The sequence below is a fragment of the Myotis lucifugus genome, unplaced genomic scaffold (assembly GCF_000147115.1).
Source record: "Myotis lucifugus unplaced genomic scaffold, Myoluc2.0 scaffold_23, whole genome shotgun sequence".
NCBI classification, from domain to species: Eukaryota; Metazoa; Chordata; class Mammalia; order Chiroptera; family Vespertilionidae; genus Myotis; species Myotis lucifugus.
The window spans coordinates 799,674-824,077 of record NW_005871071.1 but is presented as its reverse complement, the minus strand read 5'-3'; the positions used below and the strand labels follow the sequence as shown (position 1 = coordinate 824,077).

The 24,404-nt window shown below is 42.5% G+C and overlaps 1 protein-coding gene across 3 annotated transcripts in view; it reads left to right on the top strand.

Annotated features, from left to right (window-relative positions):
- The window catches only part of AQP9 (aquaporin 9), a 54,521-nt gene that overhangs the window by 6,812 nt on the left and 23,305 nt on the right, over positions 1-24,404 (top strand). For all 3 annotated transcript variants that reach the window (XM_023751603.1, XM_023751602.1, XM_006085902.3), the window contains one exon: positions 21,101-21,227. In XM_023751603.1, the coding sequence (XP_023607371.1) occupies positions 21,101-21,227 (127 nt within the window). The remainder of the gene's footprint in view (positions 1-21,100; positions 21,228-24,404) is intronic.

Here is a 24,404-nt window from a genome sequence, read left to right as displayed (position 1 = left end):
AAGGCTGTCTCCGTGTCATTCCTTCATCGCCGACTCCATCCACACCTTTGGGGATCCCTGGACCTGCTGGGGCTGGACCCCAACAGATGGCGCCCGAACAGGGACCCTTAGGTAAGCCCCCCCACCCCACACTTGGGACGGATAGGACTCCACCATAGGAAGAGGGTGGATAGTCTTCGCCGACTCCATCCACACCTTTGGGAACCTCTGGAACAGGATTCCCCTAGGTAAGCCCCCCCCCCCCCTAATTGAGAACCCCCACACTCGGGATGGATAGGACTCCACCAGGGTGCTGCAGACCCCCCTATAGAGGATAAGTAGGGTAAGAAGGTGGATAGTACAGAACTTAGATTGAGAAGATGTGCCATACTGAGTCCAAAGAAAGAAGACTGTATTGATCTTTAGATTAAGAAGATGTGCCATACTGAGTCTAAAGAAAAAAGACTCTGTATTGATCTTTTAACACATATGCTTGCTAGCAGAGGAATTAAGGTTACTCCCAGTCAGACAGAACGTTTTATACAAGAAGTATGTCCATGCTTTTCTGAGGAAGGAAAGGTGAATGTAAAGGCATGGGAGAAGGTAGGCTCAAGGAGCCTTATCCTTAACCCCACTGCAGCCTTTCCACCCCAGGAAAGTGCAGGATTGGCAAGCTCTCCCTGGAGTGATAGATCAGGACTCAGGTAATAGCGGAAAGCGCCAATCCTACTCTTAAAATGGATACAAGAGAGCATTTGGGGGTTTTTCTTTTTAATGCCTGCCTTGGATTGAGTAAATGCATTACATGCGTCACCACAATGGACCCAGAGAAGCTCCTTGTCCCATCATTCCAAAGACTTAGAGTTGCCCCCATGACAGAAAAGCGGAAAAAAGAAGAAAAGAAAGGCTATGCAAGGGACTGAGGTGCCAACATGGGGTAAGCTGAAGAAGTTAACAACTGAGGCCCAACAGATGGTAGAAAAGCAAGAAGTGGAAGCTACTCTCTCAGCCAAGTCGGAGGACTCTGAGTAAATCAGCAAAAGAAACTTTCATTTAGCAGAAACTCACTTATTTTGTCAAATGGAAAGACTTACTTACAGGAGCCTGGAAGGGACCTGATGTACTTTTAACCTGGGGGAGAGGAGATGCTTGTATATTTCCACAGGATGCAGACTCACCTGTGTGGATTCCAGACCGTCTAATCCCACCTTATGTCACACCACCCTCCGTCTCTGCCTCATCCTCCTCCTCCCCGGTATTATCCATATCGGCCGACCCAGAGGGCACAGCTGACTCCTCCCCAGACACTGACACCACCATCAAGCACCGCCCTGATGGACCCTTTGATGCAGCCCTTCAACTCGCTGACCCTTCGGGAAGCCCACCACCAATGATGCTGCCCGCTAGCCAGATCAACAAGGACAACCAAACCATCGACTTGAGGACAGCTGAAATCCTTTGACTGAAGAGGCCAGCAACCTTCTACAGGAACAAGGCTCCTTGTGCACTCCATCCACTATGTTTATAGCTATGCTCGCTATCATTGCTTGTCAGTCTTCTTCCGAGTCTTAAACAACCCAATCCGAGAGGTGGCTGCTGATTTACATGCGCTATCATTTAAAAAATAAAAAAGGGGGAATTTGCTGGGAGCCAGTCCATCCTTGCTGCTTGACACAGTCGCTGCAGGGAAGAAACATCTGCACAACATATGTTTCAAGGGACTTGGCGTATATGGCATACTGTTCTTAATATGTTTGCTCACCTTCTTGGTGCTATGTGTTTTAACCAAGGTCACCTCTCTGAGAAAGGTTGTTTCCCCAGGTAGGAATTTTCCCCTGAAGTTAGGGAGGGAATAAAACCCCTTAACTAAGTGCCAAGCGGGTAGTTAATCACTTTAACTAAGAACAATCACGCTTAAGCTACATAATCTTTACTCCCTGGAATGGAGATAAGAAACGCCCTAACCTTTGGAATAGAAATTGATAGGATTAAAATCAACTGGTATAAATACAGATGTAACAAGACACAGAACCTAGAAACAGAACCTAGCGAGAGAACCTGGCTGAAGAACCTAGAGACAGAACCTAGCAAGAGAACATGGCAAAAGATCCTGGACAGAACCTGGCTACAGAACTTTGCTGGAGAACCTAGACAGAACATAGCAAAAGAACCTGGATAGAACCTGGCTGGAGAACCTGGAGAACCTGGCTGGAGAACCTAGCGAGAGAACATGGCACCAGAACTTGGTTGGAGATCCTGACCAGAACTTGGTTGGAGATCCTGACCAGAACTTGGCTGGAGATCCTAGCTAGAGATTCTGGCTAGGCTGCTGATCAACTGAATGCTGTTTCCGTGTCATTCCTTCATCGCCGACTCTGTCCACACCTTTGGGGACCCCTGGACCCGCTGGGGCTGGACCCCAACACAGTTCAGAATTCTTGTAGTATTTGAAAACAACTGCTTTGTTTCCTCCTGGCCAAAATCTTGCAGGCTCCTTTCTCCAGCATCTGCCACAGAACTCTGCTCATACATAAATGGGAGCCCGTAAATGTGTGTTGAATTTAAATCTTTTTTTTCTTTTCTTTTCTTTTTTTGCTGAACATAGGATCTCCAGTTATTTCTCGTATGTTCACTCCTCATTGTTCTGTGTATGTTCTTTTCTCTTCAAACATTTCAGCATTCTTTGACACAGCTCATCCTCTTGAAGATGCTGAGAAGAATAGCCCAGCAAGCAGCCATGTGGCCTGCGGTGGGAAGGCATCCTTCTAGGGCTGAACTTCTGAGTAGGTAGCACCTACTTGTGTATTGGGGAAGACCCTAAATTCTTTTCTCACTCTGTGTCCAGCTTGCCCATTAGAGGTCTACTTTTTGACATTTCTAAGAACGAAAAAATGTGAATCCTTCTTTTAAAAGTGACATCCTTGATGTGTGCCCTGAAGGGAAATACAAAAGGTAAAGGCCTGGGACACAGACTATGGATGGGCATAGGGGAGTGGGCAGTGCAGGAGAGAGGGAGGAAATGAGATGAATGGTACATGAGAAATGTCAGACTCTCCGTGTTTCCCACGTCTGCTCCTGTCTTCCTCCATGACTTCATGCCCCAATTCTCTCCCAGCCAGAGTCACTGGGTTAATCATTTCATTCTAGGAAGGTTCTCAGATAGGCTTCCTATAGAAATTCTAGGGCTTTAAAATCACTATTACAAAGTGTGCTCAGATCTTGGAATAGGCCTATTCCATTTTAGAGAGGTGTTTTCTAAAAAATGTTTTATTGATTTTAAAGAGAGAGTAAGGGAGAGGCATAGAAAGAGAGAAACGCCAATCTGTTGCCTCCTGCACACCTCCTACTGAGGATCAATCCCAAAACCTGGGCATATGCCTTGACTGGGAATCAAACCGGGGACCTCTTGGTTCATGGGTCGATGCTCAACCACTGAGTCACACCAGCAGGGCAAGAGAGCTTTTTTTTTTTTTAAAAAAAAATTATTGGTTGATTTGAGAGAGACAGACAGACAGACATTGACATCAATATGTTCCATATATTTATGCATTCATTGGTTGATTCTTATATGTGCCCTGACTGAAGATCGAACCCGAACCTTGGGATATTGGGATGATGTTCTAACCAACTGTGCTACCTGGTCTAACCAACTGTGCTACCTGGCCAGGGCCCACTTTAGAGAGTTTTAGAAACTATATATATATATATATATATATATATATATATAGAGAGAGAGAGAGAGAGAGAGAGAGAGAGAGAAAATCAAGTATATATCAAATTTAGAGTGAAATAGGAAAGTTCTTCAAATAAGCCAGTTCTTAAAATAAGTCTGCTTTTGCAGGGCATAATTCAGGGCAGTTTGGGTCTACTACATTATTTAGAATTCCCAGGTACTGGAGGACAGCTGGGATAGGGGTGGGATGAATGGAATTGACCCTTCATATTGATGGGGAAGCCAAGGCACAGGCTGGCACAATCATGTATCTTGTATCTTTCCTGGGAGGGAGAGAGGGATAAGAGAAGGAGCGGGGGAAGAGGGAGAGAGAGAGAGATCAGCTCCATTCTTCTAGATGGGGAAACAGATATAATTAAGAGGTTCACCCAAGATCACCCTGCCCATGAATGCGAAAACTGGGCTTGATACCTTGGCTTCAGTCATTCCTAATATACTGTAATTTGATGAGATACAACTCTTTTCATGTGAAATCCCCACAAGAGCATCACTAGTTTTACAGCCTAAAGTACATTAGTTAGTAGAGGTGTCAAAAGATGATTATATAGAACAGGCATCATCATGGCAGGGAAATTTTATAAAAAATTTATTAGCATAGAGGTTTCGGGTCTCTTTATCACCAGGTGGTTCTGCCATATATCTTCATGGCTCCAATGAACACACTGACCATGTGTTTTCCCCCTTAGGACTTCTATATTCTGTGAGCCAGCAAAGGACCTATAGGAAAGTGAGTCTCAAGAGACCCTGTAACTCCTCTCTTGCTTTCTGCCTCAACAGTCTCCTGCCCTCTATCTGTCTCCTCTCTACTCGGCTCTACTTAATGCTTTGCAAAGGTATGCCCCCCACTTCAAGCCTGAGGTGTTCAGGACGGAGGACCCCCAGAACGGGAGCCATCAGTTTGCCAGCAGATAATAGGAAGTCTCTGCTGTCAGCAGCTCCCTGGCTGATTCTGGCCATGCATGGCTAGTCTGCCAGAGGCGTGGAAGGATCCACCATCCCTGGGCTCTCACACACTGGCTTTGGGACGAAGTGGTCTCCGTTGTCCAGTCCCTGTGTCCCTCAGATGAGGGAACAGAGGCCCACATGCTCAGTTTCTGTGTTTCTGTCACAGGAGGACATCAGAGAGATCATCCATAGTCAATCCCACCTGTTTCTAACTATTTTCTTATGACTTATGATCTGTACTTAGCCTTTCATGGATATGCACTTGTGTACTTGGGTGTCCTGCCACAGCAAGAAAGTCCACACTTCTAAAATCTGAATGCCCAAACAAGCTAAACACGGAGGGTTCTTGCCCTGTACCTTCACTGGGGTATAAAGGGGCCTTGAAGCAGGAAGCTAAAGAGGCATGGTTCTCTCCCTTCAAATAGTGATGACGACAAAAGACAGTGAAGGGGTTAACATTTGCTGGTCATACTTTATACCAAGACACTCATTCCTTGGAAAATCTCATGACATAAGGGGATTGTTCTTATTTTACAGCTGAGGAAATCAAGGCTCAGTAGACTAAGCAACTTGACCACAGGCAAGTGAGTGGTGGAGCTGGGATTCGAGTCAAATCTCTGGTCTCTTCACTGTGCTGAAGTTACTTACCATTCTCCTGTATGCCTTTGAACTTCTACCACTGTTGCCTGTAGCAATATATCTTATTCTTATATATGTTTTAAAAATTTACACACATGGCTTCATAGTTTATATACCTTTTACAATTTGAGATTTTCCCCCAAAGACACTTTTTGAGATTCAGCTACTTGGGGACACGTAGATGTAAGGCAATTCATTTTAGCCATTGTGCAATATGGCGGGTTTATATATCCAGTCCCCTCTTGAACTGTTAGGTTGATTGTAATTTGTCACAATTACCAATACTGCTGCAATGAACATCTTTGTATATGTCTCCTTATAATCGAGTTCCAGAGTTTCTCTTGAGTATATACTTAGAAATGGGTTTGGTGGTCCCAGAACTGGCATATTCAACTGGGAGGGTATTGTAAAATTGCTCTCCAAAGTGGCTTTAAAGTTATACTACCAGCAGCAACATGTGAGTTTCTGTTTTCCACATACTCCCTGACCATGGTATCCAACTTTTATATTTCTGTCCTTTGGACATATAGGAAAAAGAGTTCCTAGTGCAGTTGACTATCTTTTCATGTTTACTAAAACTTTAGATTTTCTCTTTTGTAAGTTGTCTGTTTATGTCTTCTGCACATTTTTAAATGATTTCTTATTGGTTATAGGATATTGGTATTTGTTTTAAATTCAGATATTAAAGCTATTTTGTATTTTCTTTTTATAGTTCAATATTTTTCTTTTTGTATTTACGTCTTTAAATCATTAGAATTTTGTATGATGTAGAGTAGTCATTTCTTTATCTGGAAGGAAAGCCAATTGCTCCAGTACCAGTCCTAAGGCTGCTGATTGTGTTGGCCTCTCTATTACATACCAGTTCACTTATAAATGTGGCTGCATGTCTACTCTTTATTTAATTTCATTGATCTCTGCCCAAACCTGCACTGATGCCATATATTTTTGTTATAATCACTTTCTAAATTTTTATCTTGTGTTTTTCTTATTATTTTTTCAATGTTGTCTAGACTACTTTGTAGCCTTTTATTCTTCCACATGAATTTTAGAATTAGTTTATCAAGTTTCATAAATACTCTGTAGAGATTTTGGCTGGAATTGCATTAATTTTATATATTATTCTGAATAGAACTGATATTTTTTAGATATTGAATCTTCTCATTCATGAACATGAAATAAGCTCTTCATTCATAGGTCTGCTTTTTATATTTCTTTCTAAACTTTTATAATTTATTTGGTGTTAGTTATATATTTTGCTTGCCATATTTCTAGGTATCTAATGGTTATTGCTACTGTGAATTGTACATTTTACAAATATATTTTCCAACTGGTTATTATAGTGTTTAAGAACAATATTGATTTTTATATGTTGATCTTATATTTAGCAAACTTGGTAACTCTGATTAATTCAAGTAAGTTTATAGATTATCTTGGATATTCTATATAGGTCAGAGCTGTCAAATATGATAGCCAGTAGTCATTGTGGTTACTTATCTTTCTTTTTTTTTTTCTGGTTACTTAAATTAAACAAATAAAAATGAGTTTAAAAATGAGTTCCTCAGTCTTACCAGTCCCATTTCAAGTGATGAAGAGCCATATATGACTATTGACTATAATATTGGACAGCAGGTATAGAACTTTTCCCTTATTGCAAATTATCTGTTGGACTGTGTTGATACAGATAATATTTTTTTTTCTAAGAAGATGAGACCTTCAATTTTCTTTCTAGTCCTTAAATATTTAAATTTCTCTGTCTTTTTTAAAATATATTTTATTGATTTTTTACAGAGAGGAAGGGAGAGGGATAGAGAGTTAGAAACATCGATGAGCTGCCTCCTGCACACCCCCTACTGGGGATGTGCCCGCAACCAAGGTACATGCCCTTGACTGGAATCGAACCTGGGACCCTTCTGTCCGCAGGCCGACGCTCTATCCACTGGGCCAAACCAGTTAGGGCAAATTCCTCTGTCTTTTTATTGCAGTTAAAACCTCTTGCAATTTATAAGAAGCTGCAATTGTGGCATTCTTATTTTATTTCCAACTTTAAAGAATGTGCTTCTCATGTTTTGTCATTAAGTGTGATGGTTCCTTTAGATTTTTGCTAGACATTCTTGATTTGAGTAAGGAAATTTGTTTATTCTTTATTTACTAAAGTGTTCATTAGAAACGATCACTGATTTTTAAAAATACCTTTTCTACATCTATTGAGATAAGCATATGGGTTTCTTCTTATCTGTTGATGAAGAAAATTACATTGATGAATATGTTTAGCATTAAATTGTCCTTACATTCCTGAGCTGTATTCCTACCTAATCATGCAGCATTCAGTTTGCAATGTTTTATTAAGGATTTGGACTATAAATTTTTTTATTATCTTATTCTTGTCTAGTTTTATTACCAAGGTTATATTAGCCTCATGAAATAAACTGGAGTGCTTTCCCTCTCTTTATATTTTCTGGACCACATTGTATACAATGAGGATTATCTGTTCCTTGAAGATTATTTTACATGTGCATTGTAAACAGCAACAGCAAAGACAGGTGTTTCTGAGAGATTTCTCTAGCAGTTACGCCTAATTTAGATTTTCTATTCTTAATTCCATTTTGGCAATTTATATTCTTTCCAGGAAACTACTTTGTTTTTGTTTTCAAAGGTAGTTTTTCAAAATTCTTAGTACTTTCAGGATTAATACAATGAAAGTAATAATTTTGAAATGATTTTTCATTGTATTTACTTATGGCTTTTGTAATCTCTACTTATGGTGAAGTCCTCTTTTTAATTTTTAACATGGTTTCTTTGTCTTCCACACAGTAGTTTGTTTTCTTAATCCTTTCCTTGAATTGATCAGCTTTCTTTATTTCTCTCTTTTCCCTTACTTGTCTTTCTATAAGTATTTATCCTTACATTTTTAAAAAAGATATATTCTTGAGCTAACAAAATGTGAAGTGAATTAACACCTTCTGAACAATATTAAAAATTTTTAAATCTTAATTGTAATCAACTATTCCATATTACATGTCATTATTTTCTAATATTTAAATTCTATTCTCGCTATTATTGTTATTGGTGTTTTAATAGTGAGTACTTATAAATTTACTACCATATACCAGTTCATTTTCTAATCATTACTGCATGCATCCACTATTTTGCTTTTAAAGAGATAAAAACAAATCTCCTTCTTTGTGCAGTAGAAACTTTCTTTAGGGAATTTTTCAGAAAGGATGTGTGAGGAATAAACTTTCTTTGTTTGCCTGAATGTCTTTATTTCACTTGGTAAATTTTATGTTGATGATTGGTTGATTTTTCTTGGCATTTCAAAAGTGTCATCCTAATGTGTCTATTACTGCTGGTGACAAGTCTGTTATTGCTGGTTTAATTTTGTCCTTGGTAGTCTGCATTTCTCTGATTACAGTTGAGTTTCTCTGTTTTTTATTTTGAAATTTCACTATCATATGACTAGGGGTTCATCTTCAATTTAAGGATTTGCAATTTTCACCAGTTCTGGAAAATTCTCAGCTTTATCACATTGCCTCTCCCCCAGTGTCTTTATTTTCTTTGTTTAGAACTACTATTATGCATGTATATATGCTTGACCCTCTGACTTTTCTTACCTCATTCACTCTTTCATATTTCTATTTCTTAATCTCTCCATAATGAATTTTCTGTAGTTGTCTTGAATCAATCTTCCAATTCACTAATTCCCTACTCAGTTGTATTTAGCATCTGTTTAACACACTCATTAACTGTAGTTTCATTAATGTTTTCTTTTCTAGAAGTGCCGTTGGTTATTGTTTTTTAATTGTATTTTTTTTCTTACATGTTTATGTCTTTTATCTCTTTAACTCACTAGGCTTACTATATTTATGGTATTTTATGATTATTCTATCACCTCCTTGTTTACTTTATCCACTGATGCTCATTCACAAAGGATCATTTCTTTAGTGTTTTGTAAATTTGTACTGTAAACACTTCAGGAAGGTTCCTTTTCTCTGTGGGAATTCCATATGGCCAGCACATGTTTGCATTTGCTTCTGCTAAGTTGCCCAGGGATATCACCCACCAGGAAAAAATATATATCATGATATTAAAACAGAAAGAAAGGAAACTGATGAATGTGGGTGCCTCCTTGAAGAGCACTTTCCTCAAAGAATGGCTCTCTGGTCCCTTCCTCCCACATGAGACGGATGACCATGAATGACTAGAAATCCCATGCTTTCTCTAAATAGGCTGGTTCTTAAGTCCTTAGACGCTGAGTCAGTATCAGCTGAAGGGAGATTTCCCTTCAGGCTTTCCCTTATTAGCAGTGACATCACAGGCCAGACTAACATGGAAACTTTCTGAGTTCCAAAGGAACTGGGGAGAAAAGCTGATCCTGGGTCGCTGACCTCTAAGAGCTGCAGACGCCCAAAGCCAAACTTGATTCTGCCAATCAGAACTCTGCTTTTTCATCGTGACCCAGAAATGACTCTGACTTTGAAAGGGGAAATACTTTTGTTTTCTACTTCCCAGAAGTGGGTTTGGTTGGTTTATCTTTAGTAACAAAGTACATTGCAACATGTTTTCATTACATGACAAGAAAGGAGAACATAAGAATGAGAGCAGAAGTTGGCTTGCTTTTACTCATCAACCTTGTGATGAAGATATGGCATAAAGTGAAGGACAGGTGAGGAAGACAAGCCTCATAAAAGGGAGTTAATTAATATAACTGATCTAAATGCTCAGACAACCCAGCAGTGAAGGTTACTCCCATCATCCTGTGGGCACCATATTCATGTCTGATCTAGCATTGCTACCTAAAAGCAAAGTAAATGTTTAAGCAAAAAGATGCTGGAAAAATTTGCCCAGCTCCCGACACCTTTTCCATCTTGATAGATTGGCTGGTCATGCTAAGACACAGACCTGGGGTGGCCAGTCAATACCAAAAGGAAGTGAGGGCTTATAGTCCCTCTCAGACTAGAATCAGCCCACATGCTCTAGTCTCTGAAAGTTTAGACTTCCTGAGGAGAAATCTTCCCCAAATCCTATGCCTCTATCCACAGTGAGTGGTTAAAGAAGTTGGGGTATGACTGAAGAAACCCAAAACACTAATTCAAAAGAATATTTGTCTGAACCCCTATGCTCATCGAAGGGTTATTATAGATGAGATTTGTAGTATATATATGTACATTCAAACCTACAGAGAATTTTTATGAGTTTGAGTCAAACTGATGACAATTGCCAGGAAGCATAATCCTAAAGGGCTAAGAGAATGCTCTGGAAAATGGCAGTTTTTCACCTCATTTTATACATCACAATCTAAAGAGGAGGTGTGAGTGGGTTACATGAAATCCATTGATGATAGATTAAGGAGGCGGGAGAACAAAGGGGTGGAGAGCTCTGGGATTGGATAAAAAGTAAAGTGATAGACATATAATAGACATATACTTTTACATAAGTGGGGTACAGGATAGTTATTAACACAATAATAATAACAATGAGAGGATTTGTGGTCTTCCCAGAAGGGTCTGGAAAAAGCAAAGTTACCTTGACATCCCAAAGATATGTTATCATAGATGCAATAGATAGGCTCAATTAGGGTAAAGATTTACTTTTATCAGGGAAGATTCTAGCCTAGGACACGACTACTTGCCATGAACTGCTTTTAGTTAAAACGTTTTAATTTCAGACCATCCTATGTGGTTACTTTAGGTCTCTGAGTTTGTAAGGCTGCCACACAGACCTCCCCTGAGCTTGCCAGGTTTAGTATGTGGAATATTCAAAGAATGGAATCTTACCACTTGTGACAGCATGGATGAACCTGGGTAGTATTATGCTAAGTGAAATAGGTCAGTCAGAGAAAGACAAATACCATGTGATTTCACTCATATGTGGAATTTAAAGAAAAAATAAATGAACAAACAAAATAGAAACAGACTCATTGACACCGTGAACATACAGATGGTTGCCTGAGGGGAGGGGACTTGAGGGAATGGGTGATAAAGGTGAAGGGATTAAGAAGCACATATTGGTAGTCACAAAATAGTCATGGGAATGTAAAGAACAGCATAAGGAATACAGTCAATAATGTCGTAATAACTATGTATGGTATCAGATCAGTACTGGAAATAGTGAGGGGAACAGTTTGTAAAGTATATGATTGTCTAGCCACTATGTTGTACACCTGAAACTAATACAAAATTATATTGAATGTAAACTGTAATTGAAAAAATTTAAATAAAAAAAGAGTTCATTGCAAAGGGATGCATCCATGAAATGAACTCTTATATAGCTATTGAAGATAGAGAAGCCAGTCTTCATATGCTGATACGGAATGACTCTCTAAGCCAGTGGTTCTCAACCTTCCTAATGCCTCGACCCTTTAATACAGTTCCTCATGTTGTGGTGACCCCCAACCATAAAATTATTTTCGTTGCTACTTCATGACTGTAATTTTGCTATTGTTATAAATTGTAATGTAAATATCTGATATGCTATATGTGTTTTCCGATGGTCGCGACCCACAGGTTGAGAACTGCTGCTTAAGCTATCAGATGGAAAGAGCAGGCAGAGAATGGTATTTATCAAATACTCCTGTTTGTATACACACACATATTTTTTGACAGAATATACCATCAAGTATTGATACTAGTTACCTGTGGAGAATAAAATATTAAATCTGGGGGTGGAAAAGAGACAAATTTCTTATATTTTATTGTATACCCTTTGTAACTGAAAAATTTTTACGTGTTCATGGACATTTTCTTCACTCCCCTTGTTGCAGATAAACTGCCAGGTGGTGCGGGAGAATTAATCAGCCGGGCACTCAGAGAATATTCAGAAAAGTTGCCTTTATTGCAGATTGCACTAGTGCCACGACTCAGGGGAGTCAGTCTCCAAATCCTGAGTGATGAATACGGACGAAGCTTTCCCTTTATACCCTTTAGTTCCTTTGTCTCCCAAATATGGACCAGGCTGCCGGACCCTTCGCAGGCTTTGTAGCCCCCCATGAGTTGGGATGGGGGATGTGAGACCACACTCAGAGGCCTGCCAGCACTGGTGCCAGCCCCTCTGGGGGTTGTATATGGTTCATGCTTTATGGCCTCTGTAAAATGGGAGTATTCCGGGAAACAGGTTCTGTAAGGCAGGACAGGCATCCCCGATAAGAATGGAGTTTGATAAGAATGGAGTTTATTGGCAAGCAAGAGTGCGTCAGAAGGCAGAAGGCAGATTACTGGCACAGATTCAGATAGTTAGCCCCCCAAATGTCTTATTTTCCCCTTCACCCTGTTGCCCATAAAAGAGTTCACTCAGCAGAGTTTGTCCCTTCCAAGTGTTTTAGGCAATTGCTTGAAATAGGTTCTGAAGAACACTAGTTCCATGAAATGCAGATAAGAATTAAGTGAAAGAAATTATGCTGTCTTTCCCAAATATACTTGGGAAACACTGGCTTAAACTAAGCTAAGCTATTTTTCTCAACTGTGGAAATTGCCATGTTCACTGGAAATCTCTAACAGAGGAATAGAATATGTAGCTGTCCCCAGATTGACTTTGCCACAGATCCCTTTTTTGAGGAGCATCTCATGGAACTATTGATCTGTGAAATATGTTTTAGGAATTGAAGGGCCTAGGATAAATCTAAATCAAGTCAGCTCCCAGAATTCCTCCGTCTTCAGGACTCTTCCAGATTGAGAGTGAACCATGGTATACTTCATATCATTGGGCCACTGAATAAACAGAGAACTGACCTCAGTAACCTTCATCCACACACAGCACACTCAGATCCATAGTCATTCCAGTATGAACATGCACACCTTGATAAAGAAGTGCTTTATTGGATTCTTATTCTGGCCCTGGGATTGTGATCAAGCTCTTGTCAAAGCTAACATTATTTGGGATGAGTTGAGGGATGTGAATGCCTGGTGTAGGCCAGAAAAGAAGAGCATTGTTTTTTTCAGCCTCGCAGAAATAATGGAGTTTAGTCACCTTTCGTTTCTGAGGCCCAAGTCTATTCTTGGTACTTTTTTCTACTGAAAGCACTGAGGTTGGCCATTTGCCTATTCACCTGCTTCTCAAATCTCAAATTTGAGATTCTTCTCTTTTTATGAGCCTGCCCTAATGTCATCTCTTTCAAGTACAGCTGGTTCTTAAGGGTTGATTGATATACTGATATTCTCTCATGCTGCATGCCATCAAATACTTTATTTGTAACCAGAATGTCCAGGTTTCAGTCCTGGTCCTTTGTGACTATTTTTGTTATGATTGAGAAAGTTTTGTTTTTTAATTAGAAGACTAACTGACTGGAAAGCCATGCACACCTATGCATTCTGTCCTAATAAAGGGAACAAGGAGACCTGCTGAGACAGCAGTAGTTGTCATGGGAGAAACACAGGGATGAGAACCACAGGGCTGTCTGCAGACTTGGATTCTGTCACTTATTTAGCTACTAGAGGCCCAGTGCATGAAATTCATGCATGGGGGTGGGGTGTGTCCCTCAGCCCAGCCTGCACCCTCTCCAATCCGGGACCCCTTGGGGGATGTCCAACTGCCGGTTTAGGCCTGATCCTTGCGGCAGTTGGACATCCCTCTCGCAATCCGGGACCGCTGGCTCCTAACCGCTCACCTGCATGCCTGCCTGATCACCCTTAACCACTCTGCCTGCCTGACTGATGCCCCTAACTGCTCCCCTGCCTGCCTGATTGCCCCTAACCACCTCTGCCTGCCTGCCTGATTGCCCCTTAACTGCTCTCCCCTGCTGGCCTGATCCCCCTAACTGCTCTTCCCTACCAGCCTGATCTCCCTAACTACTCTCCCCTGTTGGCCTGATCCCCCTAACTGCTCTTCCCTGCCAGCCTGATCCCCCTAACTGCTCTTCCCTACCAGCCTGATCTCCCTAACTGCTCTGCCCTGTTGGCCTGATCATCCCTAACTGCCTCTGTCTCGGCCCCGCCACCGTGGACATCTGGAAGGTTGTCCAGAAGATGTCCGGTCTAATTAACATATTACCCTTTTATTAGTATAGATATGAATTCTGTCAAGTCATCCTGTCTTTCACTTTTTAAAATGGGGATTAAGTATTGGAAAGAATAATGGAAGTAACATATGTGAGAGTGCCTGGCTCAAACCATACAGCCTGTAAATGAGTGCCCATTCGCCCATCCAGAGATCAAAATTGTGCGCATGCTACCTGTGTGAACATGAGAAATTCTCTTGACCTCTTAACCTTTCTAAGCTTTGTTTCCTTATTTGTATAATGGAGACAGTAAGAGAACCTGATTCATAGAAGTTGTTGTATGGGAAGTGCTTAGCTTATTAAAAGCACTCAATAAATATTAGTTGTTACTATTATCATTACATGTTCCAATGGATATAGTCACGTAAACTAAACAGGTGTATATAATCAGGTGGAGCAGAATGTGGGACTTGTGGCAATGCGTGCCTACAGCACAGGTGGGAAAGCCAAGGTTTGCAGAGAATGCTGTACTGGTAGCTTGGCATTTGTTCTCCTTTCTCTCCAGTTACAAAAAACAAAATGTTTGTAGAAGGAGGGAAATCTCTCCCCAAGTGACTCCCTTCTCAGGAGAGGGGACTGTGTATTTTGGTCTCCCTAGCACCACCATCTTAAAGTTGTACCTGTAGTCAGTCCTTCGTTGGAAGGTAGTCCAGAGCCTTCCTCCAGGAACTGGGAGGAGTGCTGCGTCTTAGCCCAGGTGTTTTCTATGATATATGGGGCCAGGAAGTCTCTGGCACCAAAAGCTAAATGGCTTTCTCTTTCCAGGGCTTAAGAATGCAGTCAATAGCCCCAAATCTTATTGTGACCAAGCAGGTAATATATACAGTATGTGTGAAGTGAACATGATGGGGTCAGAGAGGAAGTAGATAGTATGTGCCTTGTCGTAGGAGGCACCTGCCACCCAAACCTCCACTGTGGCTGGGCAGGAGTGGTGTAAATCTTTATCAGATTTACCAGTTTTTCAGGAATTTCCAGACATCGAGTTCTCTGTATAATTTTTCTGTTTTTAAAAACTGGCAACAATTACTAAAATTAAGAAAAATCACCATGTGGGCCAAACAAAACACATCTGTGAAATAGTCCTACTCACAGGCTGTCTTCAGCCATGGATCACCAGCTTGTGACTGCTCTACAGTGTCCTTAACCACATTCTACAAAGACAAAAATAATCACCAGAAAAGGGCAATGGGGAGATTGTGAGGGCCCGAGGCTTCTGTTCAATACCATTGGTTTGTAAGAGGCCTGGCTATTGGAAATCTAATTCCTGTATGCAAGTCTGTGATCTCCCCGCCCACCCCACCCCCATTCTACCACCCAAATTTGTTGAGACAATAGTATGAAAACTGTTTTTATTTCAGGCAATATCAATAGAAATCTTGATCTCATGTAATCTTAATCAAGTTTCTCAGTAGGGCCAATCTGTTGTACACTCATGTGCATATACTGTATAGATCAGATTTAATAGTATTATGTCAGGTGATTCACTAATTTGAAGTATTAATAAAATGATTCACGAATTTGGGGAGATTTAAATGTTGAAGTAACCATCTTCTCAGTAAAGCTGAATTACAAAACTGTAGCTTTTATGCACTTTCCTAGGCACAAAGACTTAAGCCATTCATTAATAACAATCTTATAACATCAAATGACAGTACCACACTTCATCTATACTTTTCTTATGATTCTTACCAGTTCTCAGCTATCTTATCTCTTTTATTGGACAAGTTCTCAAAGGACCTGTGTGTGTGTGTGTGTGTGTGCGCGCGCGCGTGCACACGTGTGCTTTGTTTTGTTTTTATATTTTTTTATTGATTTCAGAGAGGAAGGGAGAGGGAGAGAGAGAGAAACATCAATGATGAAAATCATCAATTGGCTGCCTCCTGCACGCCCCCAACTGGGGATCGAGTCCGCAAGCCAGGTATGTGCCATTGACCAGAATCGAACCCTGGACCCTTCAGTTCACTGGCCAATGCTCTATCCACTGAGCAAACCAGCTAGGGCTGTGTGTGGTTTGTTTGTTTTGTTTTTTTGCATCCTTGCTTGTACCAGATACCATGCATGGCACTTAGAATTTTCAAATGTACACATGGAGGAGAGAAAGGAAGAAATGGTCGAGTGACGGCCAACTCCCAGTTAGAGCTCCTTGTAGGTGTGGGTGGGGATCTTAGTTTCTGACAATTTGGTGTTTTGAAAGACAGACTCCTACAGCACAAATCTAGACAAACTACTTATTTGGCTCAGATACAGGTGAGGGCAGTTCAGTATAAGTGAAGGAACATGAAACTTTGAACACAAATGTTAAAATTGGGTTTAAGAATATCTTTATTTGTCCTCAGGCAAATTTATTTTTTTAAAAAATATATGTTTTTTAATTGACTTTTTTTGGAGAGAGGAATAGAGAGGGGTAGAGAGATAGAAACAACAGTGATGACAGAGAATCATTGACTGGCTGCCCCTGCAACACCCCCTGCTGGGGATCAAGTCTGCAACCTGGGCGTATTCCCTGACCAGGAATCGAACTGTGGCCTTTTGGTTCATGGGTCGATGCTCAACCACTGAGCCACACCAGCGGGGCAGGGCTCAGTTTTTACATACTCACTGGAAAAATACTTATTGAGTGTGTTTTGGGCTGTGTACTGTGCTAGGAACATCTTGGTCTACACCTTAAAGGAAGTAATAGATGTGCCAGAGATTGGAGAAAGGTCAAATGAAAGAAAATCTGTGGGTTTATTATTCGCTCTCCCCATCCCCAGCATTGTGGATCATGAGCATCACTTCATCACATTAGGTTTCACATTGTGTCCAGTAATTGTCTTGTCATAGAGGTCACGGCTCAGTTGGGAACTTCCCAGCAGTCCCACTGACATTTCTTAGAAATCGCACCTCCCACTTTCACATTCTACCCCAAACTAACTTTTTCTCTTGAAAAGGCAATTATGCTGGGTTTTTTCCATGCTCGTATTTAGATATTTTTTTTAAATATATTTTATTGATTTTTTACAGAGAGGAAGGGAGAGAGATAGAGAGTCAGAAACATCGATGAGAGAGAAACATCGACCAGCTGCATCCTGCACATCTCCCACTGGGGATGTGCCCGCAACCCAGGCACGTGCCCTTGACTGGAATCGAACCCGGGACCCTTCAGTCCGCAGGCCGACGCTCTATCCACTGAGCCAAACCAGTTTCGGCTCGTATTTAGATATTTTAATATCTTTCATCAAATATTGTTTAAGCATGGAATATAAAGAAGCCCAAGCTGCCCGAGTGGGCACTTTAGTCTTGGTGGGATACCCCAAGGCAAAGTGGAATATACTGAAATGACATTGTAAAAACATGGTAGAAGAACCAGAAGAGCCCTTGAGGACTTAAAGTGTCAGAGAAATTCCCACACAAAAAATGGAGGATTTTAGCTCATTGTATAGAATAGAATGAGTTTGGTTGAGGAGGGTGCAGGGCAAAAAGTTTCTGCTGGAAGGCATAGTATGAGCAGGTGTACAGAGGTGGGAATGCGTGTCATGAGTTCAAAGCACTCGAAGTGACTAGGATGCCAGCCTGGCTGATACAGAAGATTTATGCTGAAGCATACTGGGCAGAAAGTGGCCGGGGAACATGGAGCAAGGCACTGGAGAGCCCCTGGGTGCTGAGGGGTTTGTGCAGGCACTTTCTGAGCAATGGGGGAAGGGAGGGGATGAGCCATGCCTCATCTGTCACTAGGTGGGGAGACACTAGAAGTGGGGACACTAGTCGGAGGCTGCAGAAGAAGGCTCAGAAGGTTTGGGAATGGTTGGCTATGGGTGGCGAAGAGAAGAGGACAGAATGCTAAAGGATTCCAGAATGCGTGGCCTGGGTGTTTGGGGATGACTCGGGGTACCTTGCCCACCAATCAGTCCTTTGTAGGAGCTCTGCCTTTCAAGTGGATTTCTTTTCCATTGAGATTTTTTCTTTCCCTCCTGCTATGCGCGGAACCTAGAGGTTTTGTTTTTTTTTAAGAAAGAAGAGAACATGTTTCTGCTGCAAGTTTATTTGGCATCCAATGTAGGGTCTGGAGCCAAGCCTGGGATGAAAGTCAAAGGCAGCCTGAGTTCTTCCCTGGAAATAACAAGTCCTCCCTCTTCTCTCTACTGCCTTGCCGTTAGAACTAACACAGTCAGTGTATCTTGGGACTGGGGACTGCAAGGGGGTTTAAAAGGTCTTCTAGATACTTTCTCTGCCTTCGAGGAGGAGTAAATCATCCCAGATGTATTAAATATCCCGTGTTTGCAAACTGCATTTCTCTAAGGACCTTACCAATGAGCCTTGGGAAAGCTATTTAGAATTAATTGATCACTATCAGGAAATTGTTCATGTGCAACCTCTCATAGTTCAGTTTCCAACTTCCCTTCTCATTCTTTGTGAAGAGATACAATAGCTGGTATTGTCTCACTTACCATCATGTTCTCAAGTTTCATCAATATTGTTCCAAATGGCAAGATTTCATTCTTGTCATGGCTGATTTCATTCTTTTATATATATCCATTTCTTACGAAATGTTTCCTTAATGGACCATGATTAAATGGTTTAAATTGGTTATTCAATAAATACATAGACAATTTATATATTTATTTATATTTAACACATTTTTTAAATAGTAGAAAATACACGGTGCTATGGTCTCAATGTTTGTGCTTCCCCTCCCCATCCCGATTTCATTTGTTGAAAATCTAATGCCCAAGGTAATGGTATTAGGAGGTAAGGCCTTTGGGAGATAACTAGGCTATGAAGGCAGAGCCCTCAGGGGTAGGATTAAGCGCCCTTATAAAAAAACCTCGCAGAGAGCTGGTTTGCCCTTTCACCATGTGCGAACACAGAGAGAAGTCTGCAACCTGCATGAGGACCTCACCTGATCATACGGGCCCCTGGTCTGAGGCTTCCAGCCTCCAGAACTGTGAGAAATCGTTTCTATTACTTATAAGCTATCCAGCCTGCGGTATCTTGTTAGAGCACCACAAATGGACTAAGACACATGGTAAAAAAGAAAAAGGATATACAAGGAACAGTTTTCTTCTGACACCTGTCTCAGCCATCTCACTTCCTGATGCATGTATTCACGGAGACAGCTGAGGCATATAGAAAGAAATATATATAATGTATTCTTAATACAGTTTGGCAGTGTGCTTTAACACTGCTTTGCATCTTGTCTTTAAATGTAGTAATATACCTTGGTACACACAGATCTTCCTCATTCTATTTCACTACACTGTACAGAATACTGTGTAATATTTGAAGGCTATCATACTTCATCTCCATGGTACAGCTGCTTCCCGAGTGCCTTTTTCTTCCCAGGGCCATATGGGTATTTACAACTTCATTTTCGGGCCTTACAAATTATCAACTTAAAAATTAGCCTGCTATATTTAACTCACCCTTAATGCCTTGGCAGGGCCAGACCAAATGATTCTGTGGGCCTTATACAGCTCGCGGGCCACATATTCCCCACCCCTGGCTTACAGCAATGTGCTTGGTGCCATGGTGAATACCAGAAGCAGTAAATTGGGCAGCCTCTGCTCCCCAGCAAACTGTAGCCCAATCAGAAAGAAAAGACATGGGATGAGGAAGGCTTGATTGCCATTTCAATTGCCCTGCAGTTTTCCCTGGTTTTCCAGCACATCAGACTCTTTCTAATAAATAGCCTTGCATATGGCTTAAATGAACTTTCTGCCTGTTAGATGTGCATATGATTGTGAGACTGACCTGGCCTATACTGGGGATCGCAAGCTCAGGTGCCCATAGGGAACAGGAAGGAGAACTAAGTGGGCAAAGTGGAGGAGCCAATTGGGAGAGCACAGCTCTGTTTAAAGGGGTAGCCAACTGCTACTTTGCTCCAGGATATTCTTTCCCTATGGGTTGCAAGATCTGATTGATTAAAAGGAATCTATGGATAAAAGGCATATGGGGTCTTTTTGTTTTATTTCTTACAACCTCATGTGAATCTACAATTATCTGAAAACTAGAGTCCCAGCCTGTGCCCTCTCGCAATCCAGGACCCCTCGGGTAGGATCCCTAGGCCTGGCTGGTGCTCAGGGCCTATCAGGGCTTTCCTTCCCCTGGCTGCTGGCAGCTGGCCCTGCCCCCACCGCTGCCACTACTTGCCATCTGTGCGGTGTTGCCCCCCTCCCCCACCACTGGTTGCCTCCCTCTGTGGGCAACAGGTGTGGGGTGCAATAGCTGGCCAGCCTCGCACACCTGCCACAGCATCACTGGCCAGTGGCCTGGGCCTCCCTCTGCAGGCGATCGTGGGGCGATGGCGGGGCCCCCCACCAATTGCATCACACCCGCTTTGGCTGGCCTGGCACCAGTGCATGTCATAGCATGGTCGTCCAGACGGTCATTCTGCTGTTCGGTCGATTTGCATATTACCCTTTTATTATTAAAGATTAAAAGTTTGATTTAAAATAAAAGCAAATAATAATAATAATAATAATAATAATAATAATAATAATAATATAAAAGCCAGAAACCTGGATCATTGTGTGAAGTTATCTGATTCATAAATGTAGGCAAAATCTTAACACTGCGCAGGCCCAAGAAAACTCACCGTCAGCCAGGTGCAGGCCGGGGACCGTCATCCTGCAGGCTCTGCATGTCATGTGCTACGTGCTGTTGAGACAGCTCTGACTCCTCAGGATCTGTGCACAGCCAGAGCATTATAATTTGATTTGCACAAAGCCTGTGGCAGCCAAATCCACAAATTTGCTTACAAAGTACTTCTTGTTACTTTGTCAAAGTCTTTGACAGTGGCCATCTCCACTCAGTTGTTGAGTTTCCTCTCGTTCCAGGTCCTCGGATGTGGCTGTGTTGCTCAGGCCGTCCTCAGTCGAGGACATTTTGGAGGAATCGTCACTATTAATGTTGGATTTGCAATGGCGGTCGTCATGGCCATCTATGTAACTGGGGGTGTCTCTGGTAAGTAACAGAAATAATAGCAGCTGCTATTATCTTAACCATTTCCGTGTGCTAGCACAGTGCTGGGTGCTTTCTGTACCTTCATTTATTTAGATCTCAACAGTCCTGCAAGAATATGTGTTTGGTTCTATTTTCAGAGATGATAAATGAAAATGTCCAGCAAATAGCAAGTGACGTGTGCACGGGCAACTTTTAGCAAGAGACAGACATGGGAGTTAGAACTGATTCCTGAATCTGCCCACTGAATCATACTTTCCATCTGTCTGTACCATCTTTTCCTTGCTCTTCCCTGGAAACTATTGCCCAGGGGCCGGGTGAATAGCCCAGTGAAGATGTCACTCCACAGAGGCACAGTCCCTGGACTTTCATCCACAGCGTCTGGGTCACTGGCTGGGGCTTTCATGCAAGTGCAGGTCTGGCCCAGAGGTCTTGGTCTAATTCTGCCTCGACTGGTGGGCTAATTGACCAGCAGCCTGGGAACTTGGGAAGGGACTGTGAGAATGATCTGGTTCCAAAGGCTCTTGAGATCTTTCAGCAGCCTGGTCTGGGTGTTCAGAACACTAGGAGAAGACTGTTGGTGGTAAGGGGAAAAGGAATCATGCATGCTGGGCACTGTGCTGGCTGCTGGACATACCTCCTCTCCCCTCTCCAGCAGGACTCAGAGGCAGGTATTAGCATCTCCCTTCTACAGAGAAAACTGGGGCTCCGAGGGGTTAAGTAAATTGCCAGAAGTCTCACAGCTGGTAAAGGGACAGGACAAAGATTTGACTGGGCCTCCATGACAGCAAAGTTCATGTCCCCGTTATTACACAACATTCCCAACAGTCTATGATGGGAAGGGCGTTACAGGCAGGGCACTTCATTGCAGCACTTGAAGAATGATGGCCTAGCCTCCCTGGGAACCTCCTTGGGCTGGGTACCTGGAACTGTCATTTGCCGGCTGGCACCCTTTCCATCTCGCAGTTGACTCCAATCTTGGGACAGTCCAGGTTACAGATGCCTGTCTATGTCATTTGTTTGGCATGAGCAATGTTTCTGTTCAAACTCCCGTCGAGCCTCTGCTGTGTTCCCAGGACTGTACTGCTGATCTGAGTCTCAAGAGGAACCAGGGCACCATCTTGAATGTGCCCAGGCTTAATTCCAGCACAGGCCTCAGCCCCCCACACAGGACATGCTCCTGAATTAAAACCAGCACGCAGGATGCTCCGTGGCCACCTTACGTGCTCCCACGCCATTCACACCTGTGGTTTCCACAAAGCATGGGATATGAATGCGGGCATATTCTCAGCTAGTTTTTGAGTGTTTGTTTGTTTTCTGGTGGACATGTGGTTTTGGAGTACTTTGCTTGCATGGCACCCTGAATCGAACATTGTCAAATATTTAGTTAAGATGGCTTTGTCCCACACCCTACCAATGTAACCAACACCTTTTGCCACCACCACTGTCCATGCCTGCATTCACTGATGCACTTGGGGAATCTGGGCCGTCCCCATAGGAGGAAAGGGAAGAACCAGCAGGAAGGAGAAGAGGGAGTAAAGGTTGGTTTGCATCTGGTCTCTGGACTGGGGTTAAGGGCCTGTGCTCAGAGCGGTGAGGGCCAGAACGCATGGAACTGTTTTAAATAGAGTTGTTTCTGGGTGAGGGTCAGGAGCTGGCCAAATTGTTTATGAGAGACTGTGAGACCCCAAAATATAAATAGAGCTTTTTTGAGCCTGGCTGGTAAGGTCGGAAAGGGAGCTCATCTCCCCCTCTCTGTTTGGGAACATAGCACAGTTCGGCTCTCTGAAAACTGGGGGCTTTGGGAGCAAGGGCAGACAACACGCTGGCCCACCAATGACATCCATGCAGACTCAGTGTTGGCTCCAGCAGCTACAGGAATAGGAGAGGAAGGTTGTGTGTGGGAAATGACTTTCTCACAGGGCTGCAGCTAACTTAATGGTGTGTGGGCACCTTCGAGGCCCTCTTTGAGGGTTCCAAAAACAACCAAACATACGGGGCATAACCATCAATGAGATCTCATTTTGTGGTTTCAGACTGGTAAGGTGAGCTGACATCTGGTTTTGAAATATAAAACATTACCTGACTGCAAAGAAGTTACCACACCCTGCTTCCCTTGTGAACATGCCAGTGGTCTGGGAACCCAACCTGCCAATCAGACATGACACCCTCATTATGCAGCGTCTTCCACCCAGTGTTACGCCACTGACCTGTACCAGGCTACAGTGCTTGTTTTGATGTAGTATTTCATAAGTAATATAAATTCACTGAAGAATCAAAATAGCTTTGCTGCATGACAAATAACATATGAAGGTTATCTCCATCCTAGAATTGTCTGTGGATGGTGGGGAGGAGGGGACTTGTCTAGAACAGAGCCTTGAGAGAGTTCAGCCTGCTCACAGAAGACTTTTATCTCAGGCCCCCTGGGCTCCGACTGCCTGTGGGGCTCTTTGTGTGAACAATCTGATCATCACAACCTTGGCAGGGCCAGCCTCTGAGTGAGGCGCTCCCTGACTCTGGCACTGCTGTTCTTTCCAGTACACTGCTCTGCCCTGTCCTTTGGGTAAGCAAGAGTGACCACTCACCTCTGCTGGGAGACATTTTCCTCATTGCTCTGCAAAGCGCCCTTCCAGACACACCTTCCCTGACCTCCAGCTTTCCCTCTCTGTAAATCCTTGTCGTCTGAACTAGCTGGATAAAGGCCTCTGACTGTTTATCTCTTCAACTTTTTTTTTTAAATATATTTTATTGATTTTTTACAGAGAGGAAGGGAGAGAGACAGAGAGTTAGAAACATCGATGAGAGAGAAACACCGATCAGCTGCCTCCTGCACATCCCCCACTGGGGATGCGCCTGAAACCCAAGCACATGCCCTTGACCGGAATCGAACCGGGGACCTTTCAGTCCGCAGGCCGACGCTCTATCCACTGAGCCAAACCGGTTTCGGCCTCTTCAACTTTTATATCTTTTTTTATCCTCACCTGAGGATATGATTTTATTTATTTGTTTGTTTGAGAGAGAGGAGGGTGAGAGAGAAATATCAATGGGAAAGAGAAACCGATTGGTTCGCTTCCCTATGCACCCCAACTGGGGGATTGAACCTGGGTATGTGTCCTGACCAGGAATCGAACCCACCACCTTTTTTTAACCCTTATTGTTGAAAGTATTACATATGTCCCC